At 44.7% G+C, this 22,094-nt stretch overlaps 1 protein-coding gene across 3 annotated transcripts in view; it reads right to left on the bottom strand.

Moving 5' to 3' along the window:
- FGD4 (FYVE, RhoGEF and PH domain containing 4) overlaps positions 1-22,094 on the bottom strand; it is a 387,351-nt gene that overhangs the window by 12,144 nt on the left and 353,113 nt on the right. For all 3 annotated transcript variants that reach the window (XM_038741145.1, XM_038741142.1, XM_038741133.1), the window contains exons 11-15: positions 14,417-14,589; positions 8,225-8,255; positions 6,102-6,194; positions 5,571-5,696; positions 1,585-1,725 (exon numbers count right to left, since the gene is read on the bottom strand). In XM_038741145.1, the coding sequence (XP_038597073.1) occupies positions 1,585-1,725; positions 5,571-5,696; positions 6,102-6,194; positions 8,225-8,255; positions 14,417-14,589 (564 nt within the window). The remainder of the gene's footprint in view (positions 1-1,584; positions 1,726-5,570; positions 5,697-6,101; positions 6,195-8,224; positions 8,256-14,416; positions 14,590-22,094) is intronic.

Below are 22,094 nucleotides of genomic sequence, written 5' to 3'. Positions count from 1 at the left end.
ACGTACATAATGATGATGATGATGATATAATAACGATAATAATCGCACTTGTATCTGCACAGCCACCTCTTCCAAAAATACAATTATTAGGAATATAAAGCTTTCTCTGAAAGCAATTTTTAGCAATTAGAACTGCTTGATTGACTTTAGTATCTTTCCTAGTTTGCACCCCATAATTTTCAAAGTCAGATCAGAAAACATTTGGAAAAATCACTCTGATCATCTCCAAAAACCCAGACCGCTTCTTAATAATAATAATAATAATAATAATGATAATAACATTTGTTAAGCGCTTACTATGTGCGAAGCACTGTTCTAAGCGCTGGGGGGGGGGTCACAAGGTGAACAGGTTGTCCCATGGGGGGCTCACAGTCTTCATCCCCATTTTACAGATGAGGTAACTGATGCCCAGAGAAGTGAAGTGACTTGTCCAAAGTCACACAGCTGACTAGTGGCGGAGCCGGGATTTGAACCCATGACCTGTGACTCCAAAGCCCGGGCTCTTTCCACTGAGGCACAGAGAAATTAAGTGACTTGCCCAAAGTCACACAGCTAAGTGCTTCTTAGTTTAAAACTATAAGAAGCATCACTTATCAGAACCACATTTTCTCTCTAGGACTTCACCCACATAAAAATGACATTTCACATTTAAAACGGATGGGACTTATGTCAATCCTCGGGGAATGAAAGAGCACAGGCCTGGAAATCAGAGGACCTGGGTTCTAATCCCGGTTCTTAGGCAAGTCGCTTAACTTCTCTGTGCCTCATTTTCCTCAGCTGTACTGGGGGATTTGTTGCTTAGACTCTGAGCCCCACATGGGACCTGATTACCTTGTATCTACTCCAGTGTTTACTACAGTGTTAATAATAATAATAATAATAATAATGGTATTTATTAAGCACTTACTATGTGCAAAGCACTGCTCTAAGCACTGAGGATTACAAGGTGATCAGGTTGTCCCACAAGGGGCTCACAGTCTTCATCCTCATTTTACAGATGTGGTAACTGAGGCCCAGAGAAGTGAAGTGACTTGCCCAAAGTCACACAGCTGACAACTGGCGGAGCCGGGATTTGAACCATGACCTCTGATTCCAAAGCCCGTGCTCTTTCCACTGAGCCACGCTGCTTCTCATGCTGCTTCTCATGCTGCTATGTGTTAGACACATAGGAAGCGCTTAACAAACACTACTAGTAGTAGTAGTAGTTGTAATAATAGTAATAATTGTGGTATTGGTTAAGTGCTTCCTATGTGCCAGGCACTGTACTAAGCGCTGGGGTAGATACAAAATAATTGGGTTGGACATCATTCCTGTCCCAATCCCTATTTTACAGATGAGGGAACTGAGGCACAAAGAAGTGAAGTGACTAGTCCAAGGTCACACAGCAGACAGGTGGCGGAGCCGGAATTAGAACCCACAACCTTCTGACTCCTGGGCCCGGGCTCTATCCACTAGGCCACACTGTTCTTAGTCATAGTAATAGTCGTAACCTTTTCTTTTGCCATTTGCACCTTCAAGTGTTTTTTAAATCTAAAACCAAATAATCCAAGCAATTCCCCGGATTAAGTTTTTGTTTCTCCATACCTCCAAGATTCCTCTCCTTTTCTTTTCTTCGCTGTCCGTGCATCCAGTTATTATTTGATAGCAGTCTTTACAAACTTTGTTCAGTTTATTGTTGTCATACTCCAGATGAGCTTTATAATCTGAGCACTTCCAACAGACCACCTTGATGTACCATTTTTAAAAAAAGGAAATTGAGAATGCGCCATCGGAAACACAAACGGTTCAAATAACGCTTCTGAGAAACTATGATATGAAAGGGCAGGCTTGTATGGGCTAGTAATAAACTAAATGTCTTATGAGGGACTATCATATCATAGTTACGGAAATATAATCAACTGTTTTATAACAGAATACCTTGTTATGATAACTACAGAAATACATTACAGTTACATAATATTTCTAAATGAAAGCTGCTTGTCTATTCAATCAGTGATCTATTTGTTTTGTTTTGTTGTCTGTCTCCCCCTTCTAGACTGTGAGCCCGTTGATGGGTAGGGACCGTCTCTATATGTTGCCGACTTTTACTTCCCAAGCGCTTAGTACAGTGCTCTGCACACAGTAAGCGCTCAATAGATACGATTGAATGAATGAATAAATGAATTTATTGACCACTTACTGTGCACTGAGCACTTTACTAAGCATCTGGGAGAGTACAACACACCTGGTAGACACGTTTCCTGCCCACAGGGAGTTTACAATCTAGAAGAGGAGCTTACTATTCAGTAGGAGGAGGGTCTGCATGCTAGCAGAAAATCAGTCAGTCGTATTTATTGAGCGCTTACTGTGTGCACAGCACTTTATTCAGTGCTTGGGAAAGTCCAATACAACAGAGATGGTAGATACGTTCCCTGCCCACAACAAGTTTACAATCTAGAGGGGGGAGACAAACATTATAAACATCATAAATAAATTACAGATTAGCACATAAGCGTTGAGGATGTACATAAACCCACCCCTCTAGAGTGTAAACCCATTGTGGGCAGGGATTGTCTCTCTTTATTGCTGTACTGTACTTTCCAAGCGCTTAGTACAGTGCTCTGCAAACAGTAAGCACTCAGAATTGAATGAATGTATCAATGAGTGTACTAATATTATTGTATTACTCTATTTATTTATCTTCTACATATCTATTCCATTTATTTTATTTTGTTAGTATGTTTGGTTTTGTTCTCTGTCTCCCCCTTCTAGACTGTGAGCCCGCTGTTGGGTAGGAACTGTCTCTATGTGTTGCCGACATGTACTTCCCAAGCGCTTAGTACAGTGCTCTGCACACAGTAAGCGCTCAATAAATACAATTGATTGATTGATTGACTGGATTGTACTCTCCCAAGTACTTAATTCAGTGCTCTGCACAAAGTGCTCAGTTAAATATTACTGATCGATCCGTTGGTGGGAGGATCCCAGCTGGGACTCCGGGATGGCAAACTGCCATCAGGAAGGGGAAGATAAGTAAGGAGGCGATGAGAAGGGAGGAGAAATATTGTTGTAAAAATGAGAATAGACTGGAAGAGACTACAATCAGTGGAGTGAAAGACTGTAAGCTCACTGTGGCAGGGAACGTGCCTGCTTATTGTTGTATTGTACTCTCCCAAGCACTTGGTGCAGTGCTCTGCACACAGTAAGTGCTCAATAAATACGACTGAATGAATGAAAAGACTAGCTATATGGCAGAGTTCAATTTTCCTTTTTAATTAAATACCGCCCACTTTGAAATGAACACATTTATAATCATCATCATCAATCGTATTTATTGAGCGCTTACTATGTGCAGAGCACTGTACTAAGCGCTTGGGAAGTACAAATTGGCAACATATAGAGACAGACCCTACCCAACAGTGGGCTCACAGTCTAAAAGGGGGAGACAGAGAACAAAACCAAACATACTAACAAAATAAAATAGAATAGATATGTACAAGTAAAATACATAAATAAATAAATAGAGTAATAAATATGTACAAACGTATATACATATATACAGGTGCTGTGGGGAAGGGAAGGAGGTAAGATGGGGGGGATAGAGAGGGGGACGAGGGGGAGAGGAAGGAAGGGGCTCAGTCTGGGAAGGCCTCCTGGAGGAGGTGAGCTCTCAGTAGGGCCTTGAAAGGAAGTAGGGCCTTGAAGGGATTTATAATCCACCTGTTCTCCCTCCTCCTTAGATTGTGAGCCTCATGAGGGATGGGGACGGTGTCCAATTAATCAGTCAAGCAATTGTATTTATTGAGTGCTTACTTTGCACGGACCACTGTACTAAGCACTTGGAAAAGTACGATACGACAGAGTTGGAAGACACATTCCCTGCCCACAGTGAGCTCAAGGTCTAACTGATCAACTTCTAGACTGTGAGCCCGCTGTTGGGTAGGGACCGTCTCTATATGTTGCCAACTTGTACTTCCCAAGCGCTTAGTACAGTGCTCTGCACACAGTAAGCGCTCAATAAATATGATTGAATGAATGAATAAACCTGTAGCTACCCCAGTGCTTAGAAGAGTGCGTGACACACAGAAAGTCCATGGCGTTGTGGACTGAGCAGAGGCCTCGGAGTCAAAAGGTCATGGGTTCTAATCCCGGTTCTGCCACTTGTCTGCTTTGTGACCTTGAGCAAGTCACTTCACTTCCTCTGTGCCTCAGTTATCTCATCTATAATAATAATACTGATGGCATTTGTTAATCAATCAATCATATTTTTTGAGCACTTACTGTGTGCAGAGCACTGTACTAAGCGCTTGGGAAGTACAAGTTGGCAATATATAGAGCCGGTCCCTACCCAACAGCGGGCTCACAGTCTAGAAGTGGGAGACTGAAAACAAAACAAAACATATTAACAAAATAAAATAAATAGAATAGATATGTACAAGTAGAATAAATAAATAGAGTAATAAATACGAACAAACATATATGTGTGAAGCACTGTTCTAAGTGCTGGGAGGGGATACAAGGTGATCAGGTTGTCCCACGGGGGGCTCACAGTCTTCATCCCCATTTTACAGATGAGGTAACTGAGGCACAGAGAAGCTAAGTGACTTGCCCAAAGTCACACAGCTGACAATTGGCAGGGCCGGCATTTGAACCCATGACCTCTGACTCCCAAGTCCGTGCTCTTTCCATTGAGCCACGCTGCTTCTATAAAATGAGAATGACACCAATTATGTTGCCAATTTGTACTTCCCAAGCGCTTAGTACAGTGCTCTGCACATAGTAAGCGCTCAGTAAATACGATTGATGATGATGATGAATGATACCGTGAGCCCCATGTGGGACAGAGGCTGTGTCCTCCCTGATTTACTTGTACCCACTCCAATGCTTAGTACACTGCCTGGCACATAGTAAGCACTTAACAAATACCACGATTCCTATGGAGAAGCAGCGTGGCTCAATGGAAAGAGCCCGGGCTTTGGAGTTGGAGGACATGGGTTCGAATCCTGGCTCCACCACTTGTCAGCTGTGTGACTTTGGGCAAGTCACTTCACTTCTCTGTGTCTCAGTTACCTCATCTGTAAAATGGGGGTGAAGACTGTGAGCCCCATGTAGGACAACCTCATCACCTTGTATTCCCCCAAGCACTTAATAAATGCCATTATTATTATTATTATTACTGCAATAGACTGTGAGGCCATTTTTGGATAGGGACTGTCTCTACGTGTTGCCGAATTGTACTTTCCAAGCGCTTAGTACAGTGCTCTGCACAGCCCATTTTCGGGTAGGGACCGTCTCTATAGGTTGCCGACTTGTACTTCCCAAGCGCTCAGTACAGTGCTCTGCACAGAGTAAGCGCTCAATAAATACGATTGAATGAATAAATAGGATTGAATGATGAACAACAGGGTGGGTAGCCACATTCCCTCCACACAATGAACTACCTGAGAACTGCCTGAGTCCACCTGAGGAACTTCTCTCTATCCCAGTGCTTAGAACAGCGCTCGACGCATCGTAAGCACTTTAACAAGCACCAGAAAGAAAATTCAAGGCTACCGAAAGCCAAATCAAGGGACCAATATGTTCTCCCTTACATGTCCACAAGCACGACAATGGTGTCGCCTTCTCGTCAGCGCGTTGAAAGACTCCTTGCATTTCATACACATGGTCACTTCGTTGTCTCGGATCCATCTGGGGGCCCTTTTCCCCAGCTCGGCAGTCTAGGAAGGAAAAAAGACGCTGGATGATGGAGTTTTTTTTTTTTACTCCGGGGCATTCTTATTCCCTTCCGTCGGAAAAGCGCTGCCACACCGCTCAAACCATCTTTTGAAACCCGGGCGAAGATCTGGGCTAACAAAGGGGTCAGTCAAAAAAGCGAGCCAGTATGAGAAAGTCAGTCCCTGACTCATTTATCCGAGGAAGAATGGGAATCTGTCTCAAAAGTACCCACGGGCACCGAAAAGGGAAATGGTTTGCTCACAAAATGATTGCTTTGTCATTCCCGACCTAGAGGAACCCTGACATGTTATATCCTCGGGGCTAGCGTTGGCCATTGGCGACAGACCATTTGCTAACTCAAAGGGACAACAGAGGACCTGGCGGTTAAAGAGCTTCGCTTGACTTACAGAAACCTCCAAGTGAAGGTCATTATCTTTGGCGATTGCGTTTCTGAAGGTTTCATTCCTCTGATGGAAAGCTTCGATGGTAACCTGAAGTGCCTAAAACACGCAAAAAACTGTTGATCAGAACATTCAGTGAAGTGTGACATTTAAATTTATCCACAGACTTGGCGAAACAAAGATCTGCCCGGGATTTAAAAGTTGGAATCGGCAGCGAATTTACACGCCACAACGTAAATCCGGTAGAATCACCGCCGCAACGACTTTGTAGATGTCCTAGTGGAAACCTCCGCGGTAACAGAAATTGTGCCGCTGTCAACACTGTTTCAATGGTAAGCGGGGGATAAGGGAAAGGTGAGCTCTCCCATCATGTTTTATCCCCATCATGCCACTAAAAAGCAGAATTATTGAATGGGTATGCGGATCAGTGCTTAGAACAGTGCTTGGCACATAGTGAGCGCTTAACAAATACCATTATTATTAGACAGAACTGCACATGTAGAGAAGCAGCGTGGCTCGGTGGAAAGAGCACGGGCTTGGGAGTCAGAGATCATGGGTTCTTATCCCGGCTCCTCGACTTACCAGCTGTGTGACTTTGAGCAAGTCACTTAACTTCTCTGTGCCTCAGTTACCTCATCTGGAAAATGGGGATTAAGACTGTGAGCCCTATGTTCCTCCTATGTTCCTCCTATGTTAGAGAAGCAGCGTGGCTCAGTGGAAAGAGCACGGGCTTGGGAGTCAGAGGTCATGGGTTCAAATCCCAGCTCCACCAATTGTCAGCTGTGTGACTTTGGGCAAGTCACTTAACTTCTCTGGGCCTCAGTTACCTCATCTGTAAAATGGGGATTGAGACTGTGAGCCCCCCATGGGACAACCTGATCACCTTGTAACCTCCCCAGCGCTTAGAACAGTGCTTTGCACATAGTAAGCGCTTAATAAATGCCATTATTATTATTATTATTATGTGGGACAACCTGATTACCTTGTATCTCCCCCAGCGCTTAGAACAGTGTTTGGCACATAGTAGGCACTTAATAAATACCAAAATTATTATTATTATTATTATTATTATATACATGGATGCATGATATTTACATTTACGTGGAAGTATGTGGAGAAGCAGGGTTGCCTATTGGAAGCAGCACGGGCCTGAGAATCAGAAGACCTGTGTTCTAATCCTGGCTCTACCCCTTGTTTGTTGCATGACCTTGGACAAGTCGCTTAACTTCTTTATCCCTCGGTTTCCTCATCTGTAAAATGAGGCTTGAATCCTACTCCTTCCTACTTAGACTGAGAGCCCCATGAGGGACAGGAGCTATGTCCAACTTGATAATCTTGTATCTACCTCAGTGTTCAGAACAGTGCTGGACACCTAGTAAGCACTTAACAAATACCATAAAATAAATTTTTTTTAAAAAAGAAGCAGCGGGGCCCAATAGGAGGAACAGGAGTTTAGGAGACTAGGCAAATCATTTAGGTAAATGATTTAGGGAAGCAGCGTGGCTCAGTGGAAAGAGCATGGGCTTGGGAGTCGGAGGTCGTGGGTTCTAATCCTGCCTCCGCCACTTGTCTGCAGTGTGACTTCGGGCAAGTCACTTAACTTCTCTGGGCCTCAGTTGCCTCATCTGTAAAATGTGGATTAAGACTGTAAGCCCCAAGTGGGACAACCTGAGCCCACTGTTGGGTAGGGACCATCTCTATATGTTGCCAACTTGTACTTCCCAAGCGCTTAGTACAGTGCTCTGCACACAGTAAGTGCTCAATAAATACAATTGAATGAATGAATGACAACCCTGATTACCTTGTATCTACCCCAGCACTTAGAACAGTGCTTGGCACATAGTAAGCGCTTAACAAAAACCACCATTATTATTATTATTATTTAAATTCTCTGGGTTTCAGTTTTCTCATCTGCAGAATGGGGATTCAATTCTCCTTCTCTCTCGGACTCGTGAGCCCAACATGGGACAGGAACTCTGTCTGATCTGCTTGTGTTGCATCTACCTCCGCACTTAGTTCAGTGCTTGGCACAAGGAAGAGCTCAACAAATAACATGATAATCATTATTATTCCCACCTCCTGGACAAACACAAACGGAACGATGAAAACTGCAAAGAAATCACACTCACCTTTATCCATTCTTCTTTGTCCTGTTCAGAACTAAAAGAAAATTTGCAGAGTTTAAGACAAACTGCGAAAAACCCCTCACCCCTCCGAGGAATATTAATTTATGCTCTTTGGAACCCTTTGGAGTTCTTGCGATATTGTTTAAAAATATCGATTGACAGTCAAGAGTTCCAGACTCCCAAGCTACCTCTGAGAAATTGGGTGAGGTAACTTGGAACATTTCCCCAGTACCAGCTAATGTTATATATTGGCTATGGAGCCCTTGGGGTAGGTTTACTTTACGTTGTCTTTCCCACCAAAGGGAAACAGACTTATAAAAATAGAACTACCTTAATTACACAATGAACACTATTTCCTCATTCTGGGCCCACAGAATCCAGTCTGGAGTCTTTAGGGAAGATGACTGGCCCTTATCTCGTCGGCAGTCTGCGATTTTCACCAGAATGGGGTCCCAGTTCTCCACCCCATCCCACTGTGACAGTGGGAGAAGGCTTGGTGTACCTCTAAACTTGCTGTTACCTCCCTGGATTCCCCCATTTCTGCATGGGATTGAGGTGAGAATGTGGGTTTCTCACGCCTAGAGAAGGACTGTGGCCCAGAGAAGCAGCGTGGCTCCTCAGTGGAAAGAGCCCGGGCTTCGGAGCCAGAGATCGTGGGTTCTAATCCCGGCTCCCCCACTTATCAGCTGTGTGACTTTGGGCAAGTCACTTGGCTTCTCTGTGCCTCAGTTACCTCATCTGTAAAATGAGGATTAAGGCTGTGATCCCCATGTGGGACAATCTGATTACCTTGTATCCTCCCCAGCGCTTACAACAGTGCTTGACACATAGTAAGCGCTTAACAAATGCCATCATCATTATTATTATTACTAATGGCAAAAGAGCGTAGGCCTGGGACTCAGAGGACCTGGGTTCTAATCCCAGCTCTGTGACCTGGGGTGAGTCACTTAGCTTCTCTGGGCCACATAATAATACTAATAATACTACTACTACTACTACTACTACTACTACTACTACTACTACTACTACTAATAATAATAATAATAATAATAATGTAGTTTTTGTTAAGCACTTACTCTGTGCCAGGTACTGTACTAAGCGCTGGGGTAGATACAAGCTAATCAGATTGAACACTGTCCAAGTTCCATATGAGACTCACAGTTTTAATCCCCATTTTCCAGAGGAGGGAACTGGGGCCCAGGGAAGTGAAGTGACTTGCCCAAGGTCACCCAGCCGACATGTGGCAGAGCCGGGATTAGAATCCAGTTCCTTCTGATTCCCAGGCCTGGGCTCCATCCGCTAAGCCACGCTGCTTCTCTACAGTTTGGACATCTGTAAAATTGGGACTCAATTCCCATTCTTTCTCAAACTTACTCTGCGGGTCCCATATGGAACAGGGGTTGTGACTGACCTCATGATCACGTTATCTACCCCAGTGCTTAGTTTCGTGCTTGGAACAGAGTCAGCACTTAAAAAATTCCACAATTACCACCATCATCATCATGATTCTGATTTTTACCTGGGAAGGGTGGCTATGATGTCGCTAATTACCCTATTTATTTATTTATTTTACTTGTACATATCTATTCTATTTATTTTATTTTGTTAATATGTTTGGTTTTGTTCTCTGTCTCCCCGTTCTAGACTGTGAGCCCACTGTTGGGTAGAGACTGTCTCTATATGTTGCCAACTTGTACTTCCCAAGCGCTTAGTACAGTGCTCTGCACACAGTAAGCGCTCAATAAATACAGTTGATTGATTGATTGATTGATTAATGGGGAGTCCATCTTTGGTTCCTGTAGAGCCAGAATTCCCAGGGTGGACAGTGGCTGCATTGACACCTGTCTACTTTTTGTTTTGTTTTGTTGTCTGTCTCCCCCTTCTATACTGCGAGCCCGTTGTTGGGTAGGGACCGTCTCTATACGTTGCCGATTTGTACATCCCAAACGCTTAGTACAGTGCTCTGCACACAGTAAGCACTCAATAAATATGATTGAATGAATGAATGAATTAGCCTGTATCTACCCCAGTGCTCAGAACAGTGCTTGCCACATAGTATGCACTCAATGAATACCATCATTATTAGGTGAAGGAATCAGGTTTGGGGGTCCCCAAGCCTCTGGGATTCCCCTTCAGGGGGTGCAAAGCCATTGGGCCAAAGCCACAATGGCTGGGTCACCCCTTTGTAGCATAGTGTAGCATAGTGTAGCATAGCATAAGTGCTTAGTACAGTGCTCTGCACACAGTAAGCGCTCAATAAATACGATTGAATGAATAGTGGCCTGGGAGCCAGAAGGACCTGGGTTCTAATCCCGGCTCTGCCACTTGTCTACTGTGTGACCATGGCCAAGTAAGTAAACTTCTCTGTGCCTCAGTTACCTCATCTGTAAAATGGGGATTAATAATAATAATAATTATTAATATTATTAATAATATTATTATTATTATTAAGGCATTTATTAAGCACTTACCAGGTGCAAAGCACTGTTCTAAGCGCTGGGGAGGTTACAAGGTGATCAGGTTGTTCCACGAGGGGCTCCCAGTCTTAATCCCCATTTTCCAGATGAGGGAACTGAGGCACAGAGAAGTGAAGTGACTTGCCCAAAGTCATGCAGCTGACAATTGGCGGAGCTGGGATTTGAACCCGTGACCTCTGACTCCAAAGCACGGGCTCTTTCCACTGAGCCATGCTGCTTACCCATCCCTACGCAGCCTGGCCCAACCGTGCCCTGCTCCTCTCCATCCATCTTTAGCCCCACTCATCGGGTTGGACACAGCCCCTGTCCCACACAGGGCTCACACTCTCAATCCCCATTTTCCAGATGAGGGAACTGAGGCCCAGATAAGTGAAATGACTTGCCCAAGGTCACAGAGCAGACATGTGGCGGAGCCGGAATTAGAACCCAGGTCCTTCTGACTCCAAGGCTCTATCCACTAAACCATGTTGCTCCTCTCTATTATTATTATTATTGGGGCATTTGTTAAGCGCTTACTATGTGCCAAGCACTGTTCTAAGCGCTGGGGTAGATGCAAGGTAATCAGGTTGTCCCACGTGGGGCTCTCCAGGTTGTAAGATCCTTGTGGGCAGGGATCGTGATGACCAACTTTATTTTACTGTGCTTCCCCAAGTGCTTAGTACAGTGCTCTGCACAATCCTTCAGTGCAAAATTTTAACAACATGCAATGGTCACTCTCAGCACAAAGTTGACTGACGTATTCCCTTTCCTCTCTGAATTTCAGATTGTCAGTTCCCTTCATCATCGTTCCCCCTACAATGGAAACAGTGGGGCCTGATGGAAATCAATCTATCATATTTATTGAGCGCTTACTGTGTGCAGAGCACTGTACTAAGCGCTTGGGAAGTCCAACTTGGCAACATATAGAGCCGGTCCCTACCCAACAGTGGGCTCACAGTCTAGAAGGGGGAGACAGAGAACAAAACCAAACATAGTAACAAAATAAAATAAATAGAATAGATATGTACAAGTGGAATAAATAAATAAATAGAGCAATAAATACGGACAAACATATATACATATATACAGGGGCTGGGGGAAGGGAAGGAGATAAGGCGGAGGGGGAAGAGGGGGAGAGGAAGGAGGGGGCTCAGTCTGGGAAGGCCATTGGACTGGGAATCAGAGGATCTGGGATGAGCTCCGCCACTTTTTATTCAATCGTATTTATTGAGCGCTTACTGTATGCAGAGCACCGTACTAAGTGCTTGTCACTAGAGAAGCAGTGTGGCTCAGTGGAAAGAGCCCAGGCTTTGGAGTCAGAGGTCGTGGGTTCAAATCCCAGCTCCACCGCTTGTCAGCTGTGTGACTTTAGGCAAGTCATTTAACTTCTCTGTGCCTCCGTTATCTCATCTGTAAAATGGGGATTAAGACTGTGAGCCCCACGTGGGACAACCTGATCACCTTGTATCCACCCCAGTGCTTAGAACAGTGCTTGGCCCAAAGTAAGCGCTTAATAAATGACACCTGCCTGCTTGTTTTGTTTTGTTGTCTGTCTCCCCTTTCTAGACTGTGAGCCCATTGTTGGGTAGGGACCATCTCTATATGTTGCCGATTTGAACTTCCCACATGCTTAGTACAGTGCTGTACACACAGTTAGTGCTCAATAAATACAATTGATTGAATGAATGAACAAATACCATCATTATTATTCTCTGTGCCTCAGTTTCTTCATATGTAAAACGGGGATTATGACTGATTATGTCCAACCTGATAACCTCATATCTACCCTAGCACTTAGTACATTGCCAGGCACATAGTAAACACTTAACAAATACCATGATAAAACAACAAAAACAAACTTTAGCCCCTTTTATAGGCAGAAACAGCCAGACAGAAACCAAGAGTTCTCTTCACAATACCCTCACTGAATGGGCTAGGAGACAAATGGCACTTGGATTGAAATTCAACAAGTCGGCCTTCTAACAATGGATGTACCATAGAATCGGAGATATTATGATTTTATAGATATGCTTTACAGATTTGCAGATTTCAGACTTCAGATTTTATACCTAGGGCTAGAGTAGGGCTTGAATGTAGTGTCAGTTCTACCATAACACATGGTTTTAGTACATTACTTTATATGGAAATGTGTAATAAAATCATGGGAAGCAGGGTGGCCTAGGATAATGATAATAATAATAATGATGGCATTTATTAAGCGCTTACTATGTGCCAAGCACTGTTCTAAGCCCTGGGGAGGTTACAAGGTGATCAGGTTGTCCCACAGGGGGCTCACAGTCTTAATCCCCATTTTACAGATGAGGTCACTGAGGCCCAGAGAAGTGAAGTGACTTGTCCAAAGTCACATGGCTGACAATTGACGGAGCCGGGGTTTGAACCCATGACCTCTGACTCCAAAGCCCGGGCTCTTTCCACTGAGCCACGCTGCTTCCCTAGGATGGGCCCAGGAGTCACAAGACCTGGGTTCTGTGCGACTTGGGCAAGTCACTTCACTTCTCTTAATAGAGTGTGTGGCACAAAGTAAGCCCTTAACAAATACCACCATTATTATTCTCTGGGACTCAGTTCCCTCATCTGCCAAATGGGGATAAAATACCTAGCCCCTCGCCTATCTAGACTGTGACACCCATGTAGGATTCTGATGATCTTGCATCTACCTCAGTGCTTAGTGCTTGACACAAAGTAAGCACTTAAGAAAAACACAATTATTATTAATGTGATTGATCATCATCATCATCAATCATATTTATTGAGCGCTTACTGTTGCAGAGCACTGTACTAAGCGCTTGGGAAGTACAAGTTGGCAACATATAGAGACAGTCCCTACCCAATAGTGGGCTCACAGTCTAAAATAATAATACCCATTATTACCCATAATAATACAGATACATATTACCCATAATAATACAGATAATAATACCCATTATTGAGTAAGAAGCAATTTTGTGCAGACCCTTGGCTTCAGGCAGGGTGGGAATATACGGATACACATTTTCAGTAACAAGGGCTTCTTTGAGAACACAACCCGTGTACCATAGGAGAACAGATTACACCATCTTGGCTGTTAACAGGGTGTTGGTCTATACCAGACAAAGACCTGCCTAAGCCCTTTCTAAATACATCAGATGCCAAAGACGACGCAGGCCTCCCTTACTAACATTCTTCCACCTCTGGTTCCATAAAACCAAATCTACAGTTCCATTTTCCTAGGGGGCAGGAACGGGAGTAACTAAAAATGCAGACTTCCTTCTAATGCGTATACCAAACCTCTCCCCTCCTTCAAGTTCCAAACTAGTGTTTTATCAATTTTGGTATCACTCTCATACCTAAAGGACTTAACGTTTCTTTCCTGTTCTTGCCCAAGGCAAGTTTCTACACCTTACCCTTCAGAATATCCTCTCCAAGCTTTTCTCTGTCCCTCCCTCTCAGCTGCTGCTTCTCTCAGAAGTCCATTGTCCCAGATCTTGGAGATGCCCAGGGATGGGCGATCACCCATCCTTGGAAAGCACCGCTTTCCGCTATCCAGACCGTGGACATGTGAAGGGATGCCAGGGATTCTTCTAGACTCTTTCATCTCCCAGACATTTAGACTGTGAGCCCACTGTTGGGTAGGGACTGTCTCTACATGTTGCCCACGCGCTTAGTACAGTGCTCTGCACACAGTAAGCGCTCAATAAATACGATTGATTGATCTCCCAGGTGTGGTAGATATCCTTACCTGGCCTGGAGTTCCAAGGTCCTTTCCTTCCCAGAAACCTGAAACGTGTGCGGGTACTCTTCATTGTGAGTCTCGACAATTTTCATTCCGTCCAAGCCAACTTTGGTTCGAACTGAATACTTTGATCCCACCAGGCTGAATTTTGGCACACAGTACAGTAACATGTTGTTGAACTGGGAACCCAGAAATCCAGAAGAACGGGAAGAAAAAAAAAACAGGAAAGCAAAGTACAACAGCGTTAACAGTTGGGCTGCTTACCGGCACTGATCTCCAGAGTCCGTAATTCCCAAAGTTATTTTCATCGCCAAAAAGATCCCCTCCGGCCTTCAAGCGGGAGCATTTCCTAGGCCAAAGAACGTCTATGCCTCCTATGAAAGGCTGTCATTTTAGGACCTCTAAAATGTAAGCTTATTATGCGTAAGGAACGTGCCTGCTAATCTTTGCTGTATTGTACTCTTCCAAGCGTTCTGTACAGTGTCTTGCACATAGTAAGCACTCAATAAATACAACTGATTGATTAAAATGTGAGGGGCACCTTTTCGGAAAAGTAAAATGTGTCAGAGGGAAAAGCTCCAGGGAATAGGGTTGGGTCTCCAAAGACAACGGCAGATTACATGGAGGGGTGAAAGTGGGAAAATCGAGTCTCAGTGAATGGGGTGGGAGATGAGACTAAAGATACTAGAGAAGCAGCGTGGCTCAGTGGAAAGACCCCGGGCTTGGGAGTCAGAAGTCACGGGTTCTAATCCCAGCTCCGCCAATTGTCAGCTGTGTGACTTTGGGCGAGTCACTTAACTTCTCTGGGCCTCAGAGGATGAAGACTGGGGATGAAGACTGTGAGACCCCCGTGGGACAACCTGATCACCTTGTAACCTCCCCAGCGTTTAGAACAGTGCTTTGCACATAGTAAGCGCTCAACAAATGCCATCATTATTATTATTATTATTACTAAAAAAGTTTAAAGGAGCCGCCACTGCTATTATGGCGGAAGCTTCTTTCAATTTCCGGCTGTTTTTATAAGTCTGGATAAGCTGAGGGGCACGGGAAGGGGGAAAGGAGGATGGTGGGAGAAGCGGCATGGCCCAGTTGATAGCCCTGGGATTCAGAAGGACCTGGGTTCTAATCCTAGCTCCCCGACTTGTCTGCCGTGTGACTTTAGGCAATCACTTCGCTTCTGGGCCTAGAAGTCAGAGGAAGAGGGTCCTAATCCTGGCTCTGCCGCTTGTCTGCTGGGTGACCTTGGCAAAGCACTTTGCTTCTGGGCCTGGGAATCAAAGGACCTGGGCTCTAATCCAGGCTTGTCTGTTGGGTGACCCTGGGCAAGTCACTTCGCTTCTCCCGGCCTCAGTTACCTCTTCTGGAAAATGGGGATTAAGACTGTGAGCCCCATGTGGGACAGGGACTGGGTTCAGAATGTGAGCACGTTGTTGGGCAGGGATTGTCTCTATTTGTTGCCGAACTGTACTTTCCAAGCGCTTAGTACAGTGCTCTGCACACAATAAGCGCTCAATAAATATGACTGAATGAACGAATGACTCTGATTAACTTGTATTATCTATCCCAGTGCTTAAATCGGTTGCTTGGCACATAGTAGGTGCTTAACATGTACCATAATAATAATTATTATTATCATCAACTTGGCACCAGGAAACAAATTGAAAGAGTACGTTCTGAAATCATTTCAACATGACCAGGTAGACATTCATTCATTCAATCACATCTATTGAGCGCTTACTGTGTGCAAAACACTGCACTAAGCGCTTGGGAAAGTACAATAAAGCAATAAAGCGAGACGATCCCTGCCCACAACGAGCTCACAGACAGGGACTTAGCGATTCACTGGGTCCCAACTTAGACTGTTCCGGACGGTTAAATGTTTATTTTTAAAGTTGCTTTCACGCTTAACCATTTTGGGCCTCAGCATCGATCTGATGATGGCCATCTGTAATCTTGGACAAAGGAAACCTGGAGGACCTTTAGCAACTAACTCAGAACCTAATATCGAGGAACGATTGTCATCACTGATTCTTTCAACGCTTCATGACCAAATATAATCGATCGCACTCACACACCGCGGGCAATTTTATGATTGCTTCTTGGCCTTCCGAGCAATTTAGATCCCTTTTCTTTTAGCTGCAATCTTCAGGGAGAAAAGCACTTTGTTTAATTATTGGATTTACACAACTCTAGAGAGTTCAATGTTAATCTAACATGATAGTAAGCCAAATCGCATGGGGATCCGAAAGTTATTACAAAATTCAGACGGTGGTCATTTGTATTTATGATGCCTGGTTCCTCTCACGCTTTTTGAGTACCTTTAAAAGTAGGTATTTTGGATTACATAACAAGCTCCGAAAGTATCTCAAGTATAGGGATGCCTTCTTAAATCAGCCACCAAAGTTCCACAGAAAAATTATTTTTTTGAATAACAAGTTCTACACTAGGATTGTCAAGTGCTTAGTACAGTGCTCTGCACACAGTAAGTGCTCAATAAATACGACTGATTGATTGATACGATTGTTCCACTGTGAACAATCAAAGATGATGATAACATACGGAACTTTCATTTTTAATCCACCTTTATTCTGAGGTGACATTTGAAAGTATAAAGTGAGTTTAATGGCCCATTTGCGAAACCAAAACCAAAATCATTCATTCAATCGTATTTATTGAGTATCTATTGAGTGCTTACTGTGTAATCGGGTAATACTAAAATCAGGTAATATTCTAAAAGACTAATTTTGAGTCAGTAATGATCTACTTTCCGCTTCAAGAACGATAGTTATTCTCAGCTAACGACTATACCCTCGGTGTGTCATAGTTGGACTCTGCCCCTGGCTTTTCAATTTTTCCTTAACGAACAGGTCCACCGCTTGATTTTAATCTGGTCTTTCCCCCCAGACTTTTACTCTTCAATACATTTCCATTTCAAGGGAATGTAAGCAACTCCTCATTCCAGAAGACGATGCATGTTACACCTCTGAGAGCTTGAAACTGTACTTCTTATTTATAGAAACCATTAGAAGGCCTTCAGTAACATGGACTTTATCAAGAGGTGAAAGGCAACAGGAAGTTGTCAAGGTAAAATGTCGACTTCTCCTTGGGTTTCCCCTTCAGCTCTCTCTCTCGCGGGGAACTTGTGGCAGATGCAATATGGAGCAACAAACCAACATTTCCCCTTACCAGAGGTGAGACAAGTTCAGTGGCCTTTCATCCTAAGACACCGGCATTAGCAGTTTTTTTTTAACGGTATTTCTTAAGTGCTCACTCTGTGCCAGGCACTACACAAAGCACTGGGGTAGATGAAAGCTAATAATAATAATAATAATGGCATTTATTAAGCGCTTACTATATGCAAAGCATAGTTCTAAGTGCTGGGGAGGTTACAAGGTGATCAGGTTGTCCCTCGGGGGGCTCCCAGTCTTCATCCCCATTTTACAGATGAGGTAACTGAGGCACAGAGAAGTGAAGTGACTTGCCCCAAGTCACACAGCTGACAGTTGGCAGAGCCAGGATCTGAACCCACGACCTCTGACTCCAAAGCCCGGGCTCTTTCCACTGAGCCACGCTGGTTGGACACAGTCCATGTCCCACTGGGGGACTCACAATTTGAATCCCCATTTTACGGATGAGGGAACTGAGGCCCAGAGAAGTTAAGCGACTTGCACAAGGTCACATAACAGACAAGAGGCAGGGCCAGGACTAGAACTCGGGCCTTTTGACTTCCAGGACTGTGCTTTTTCCACTAGACCACGCTGCTTCTTAGTTGTTAAGACGTTAGGCTCTGATGGGCCCTGGGTTAATAAAACCTTTGGTCATGAGCACAACAGCGAGAAACAGCCCCCTCATTCATTCATTCAATCATATTTATTGAGCGCTTACTGTGTGCAGAGCACTGTACTAAGCGCTTGGGAAGTACAAGGTGGCAACATATAGAGACGGTCCCTACCCAACAGCGGGCTCACAGTCTAGAAGGGGGAGGCAGACAACAAAACAAAACGTATTAACAAAATAAAATAAATAGAATAGTAAATATGTACAAGTAAAATAGAGTAGTAAATATGTATAAACAGATATACAGGTGCTGTGGGGAGGGGAAGGAGGTAAGGCGGGGGGGATGGGGAGGGGGAGAGGAAAGAGGGGGCTCAGTTTGGGAAGGTGTGAGCTCTCAGTAGGGCTTTGAAGGGAGGAAGAGAGCTAGCTTGGCGGATGTGTGGAGGGAGGGCATTCCAGGCCAGGGGGAGGACGTGGGCCGGGGGTCGATGGCGGGACAAGCGAGAACGAGGCACAGTGAGGAGGTTGGCGGCAGAGGAGCGGAGGGAGAAGGAAAGAAGGGAGGTGAGGTAGGAGGGGGCGAGGGGATGAAGAGCCTTGAAGCCGAGAGTGAGGAGTTTTAGCCTGATGCGTAGGTTGACTGGTAGCTACTGGAGATTTTTGAGGAGGGGAGTAACATGCCAAGAGCGTTTCTGCACAAGATGATCCGGGCAGCAGCGTGAAGTATAGACTGAAGTGGGGAGAGACAGGAGGATGGGAGATCAGAGAGGAGGCTGATGCAGTAATCCAGTCAGGATAGGATGAGAGATTGAACGAGCAGGGTAGCGGTTTGGATGGAGAGGAAAGGGCGGGCCTTGGCGATGTTGCGGAGGTGAGACCGGCAGGTTTTGGTGATGGCCTGGATGTGAGGGGTGGCCTGCCAGCTTCTTATATTTACTGCCTTCAGGGCTCTCAGCAAGACCTCTCCATTTGAGGTTTGATCACTTAATTTCCCCCAAGTCCCGCTTATCACAGTTGAAGGCCCAGTCCCCCTGAAGAGAAACGCGGCTAGAGCAGCTTTGCCTCCAAGAGACAAATACCAAGCTCCAACTTTTAATAACGGAAGGGAAAAAAAAAAAACTAATCAGAACTTGAGGGACTCTCAGAGGAGAAGGGCCAGCTGGGAAAGGAAAAAAGGTAGTTGGAGTAACAATTACTTCCTGTATCTGCAAACTTTATTGTGATTTATCTTAGGCTCCATGAGAGCATTTTATAACTTGTTAAATGAAAGAAAGCATGGAGAAAAAAATGAGGGAATGTGGGTACAAAGGTGTGTGAATATACAAATCGGTCAAACCAGCCCATGCATACCTATGAGAACCTGGGTTCTAATCCCAGCTCTGCCATTTTCCTGCTGTGTGACCTTGGGCAAGTCACTTGACTTCTTGGGGCCTCAGTTTCCTCATCTGTAAAATGGGGATTCAATGTCTGTCCTCACTATCAGACTGTGAGCTCCTTGAGGGGCAGGACCCATAAACTCTTCACTCTTGGCTTCAAGGCTGTCCATCCCCCTCGCCCCCTCCTCCCTCCCCTCCTTTCTGTCCTTCTCCAGCCCAGCCCGCACCCTCCGCTCCTTTGCCACCACTAACCTCCTCACCGGGCCTCGTTCTCTCCTGTCCCGCCATCGCCCCTCGGCCCACGTCCTTCCCCTGGCCTGGAATGCCCTCCCTCCGCACAACCGCCAAGCTAGCTCTCTTCCTCCCTTCAAAGCCCTACTGAGAGCTCACCTCCTCCAGGAGGCCTTCCCACACTAAGCCCCTGCTTTTCCTCTGCTCCTCCTCCCCTCCCAATTGCCCCCACTCCCTCCCTCTGTCCTACCCCCTTCCCCTCCCCATAGCCCTTGTATATATTTGTACATACTTATTACTCTATGTATCTTATTAATGATGTGTATATAGCTATAATTCTATTTATTTTATCAAGCGCTTAGTACAGTGCTCTGCACATAGTAAGCGCTCAATAAATACGATTGATGATTTATTCCGATGGTATTGACATCTGTCTACTTGTTTTGTTTTGTTGTCCGCCTCCCCCTTCTAGACTGTGAGCCCATTGTTGGGCAGGGACCGTCAGTATATGTTGCTGACCTGTACTTCCCAAGCATTTAGTACAGTGCTCTGCACACAGTAAGTGCTCAATAAATACGACTGAATGAATGAATGAATATCCCACCTGATCCCGCCTCTGCCACTTGTCAGCTGTGTGACTTTGGCCAAGTCACTTCACTTCTCTGTGCCTCAGTTACCTCATCTGTAAAATGGGGATGAAAACTGTGAGCCCCCTGTGGGACAACCCGATCACCTTGAAACCTTCCCAGCACTTAGAACAGTGCTTTGCACATAGTAAGCGCTTAACAAATGACATTATTATTATTATTATTATTATTATTATCTTGCATCTACTCCAGTGTTTAGTACTGTGCTTGGCACATAGTAAACGCTTAACAAACATCACAGTTATTATTATAATTAATATTATTATTATCAAGTGGGATTTTGCTTTGGGAACTTTTAGATGAGTTAACACCCCAGCCCCACCAACCATTTTCCTCAACTCGACTGCTTTAATCGCTTACTATGAACATTCAAATAGCACTTCTGGAATACCCCTAACCAAAATAAAATGATCCAGAACAATACCAAACGCGATGGAGAGATAGTGGTTGGGACAAGGGTACCAGAGAGGAAAGGAAAATGATGAAATCAATTTCAAAGAAAGTACCTCTAAGATCATCTTTAAAAGATGAATCTTAGCCTGTCCACCATGGATACATCTTGTGTGTCAGCAGTGTGCTTGATGCCCACTTTTTTTATAATTAAAGGAGTAAGATGGGGGGTTTGAACACTATAAACCTACTCATTCCTTAACAGAAGACATTTCTACCTGCTTCCTCAATGCCTTCCTTCTCCTTTCCTCCTCAACGCCTTGGCCTTTCAAAGCAGTTGCTCAATTTAGCTCCAAATTGAGACATTTTACCCAAAGTAACCTACAAGCTCACTGTGGGCAGGGAATGTGTCTGCCAACTCTTTTATATTGTACTCTCCCAAGCACATATGCACAATGCTTTGGGCACAGTAAACACTCAATAAATACAACTGATTGACTAGCTTGTTTTCCAGAATAATACTTAAACATGGAAATTAAAGCAAAGCAACTAGACCGATGGGTTGCCGGGTAAAAACACCAGATCTATGAGGCTGCAGTTTTGTTGGGACAGTAAAGAAAGGAACTGAACTATTCAGGTTGGGATAGAGACCAAAGAGACAAATATGCACAGAAAATGATTTCATCTAGAGTTCTAAGACTAGATTTGTTAAAATTATTTTAGCTTCGACTGGCTTTGTGATCGATACTTAGTTAAGAAGCAGTGTGGCTTAGTGGAAAGAGCCCGGGCTTGGGAGTCAGAGGTCGTGGGTTCTAATCCCGGCTCTGCCACTTGTCCGCTGTGTGACCTTGGGCAAGTCACTTCACTTCTCTGGGCCTCAGTGACCTCATCCGTAAAATGGGGATGAAGACTGTGAGCCCCACGTGGGACAACCTGATTACCTTGTATCTCCCCCAGTGCTTAGAACAGTGCTTGGCACTTAGTAAGCGCTTAACAAATACCAACATTATTATACAATAATATTCTGGAGAAGCAGCGTGGCTCAGTGGGAAAGAGCCCGGGCTTTGGAGTCAAAGGTCATGGGTTCAAATCCCGGCTCCACCAACTGTCAGCTGTGTGACTTTGGGCAAGTCACTTCACTTCTCTGGGCCTCAGTTCCCTCATCCGTAAAATGGGGATTAAGACTGTGAGCCTCCCCTCGGACAACCTGATCATCTTGTAACCTCCCCAGCACTTAGAACAGTGCTTAGCACATAGTAAGCG

The sequence above is a fragment of the Tachyglossus aculeatus genome, chromosome 2 (assembly GCF_015852505.1).
Source record: "Tachyglossus aculeatus isolate mTacAcu1 chromosome 2, mTacAcu1.pri, whole genome shotgun sequence".
Taxonomy (NCBI): Eukaryota; Metazoa; Chordata; class Mammalia; order Monotremata; family Tachyglossidae; genus Tachyglossus; species Tachyglossus aculeatus.
The sequence above is the reverse complement of the archived record's forward strand: the minus strand, read 5'-3'. Positions and strand labels throughout refer to the sequence as shown.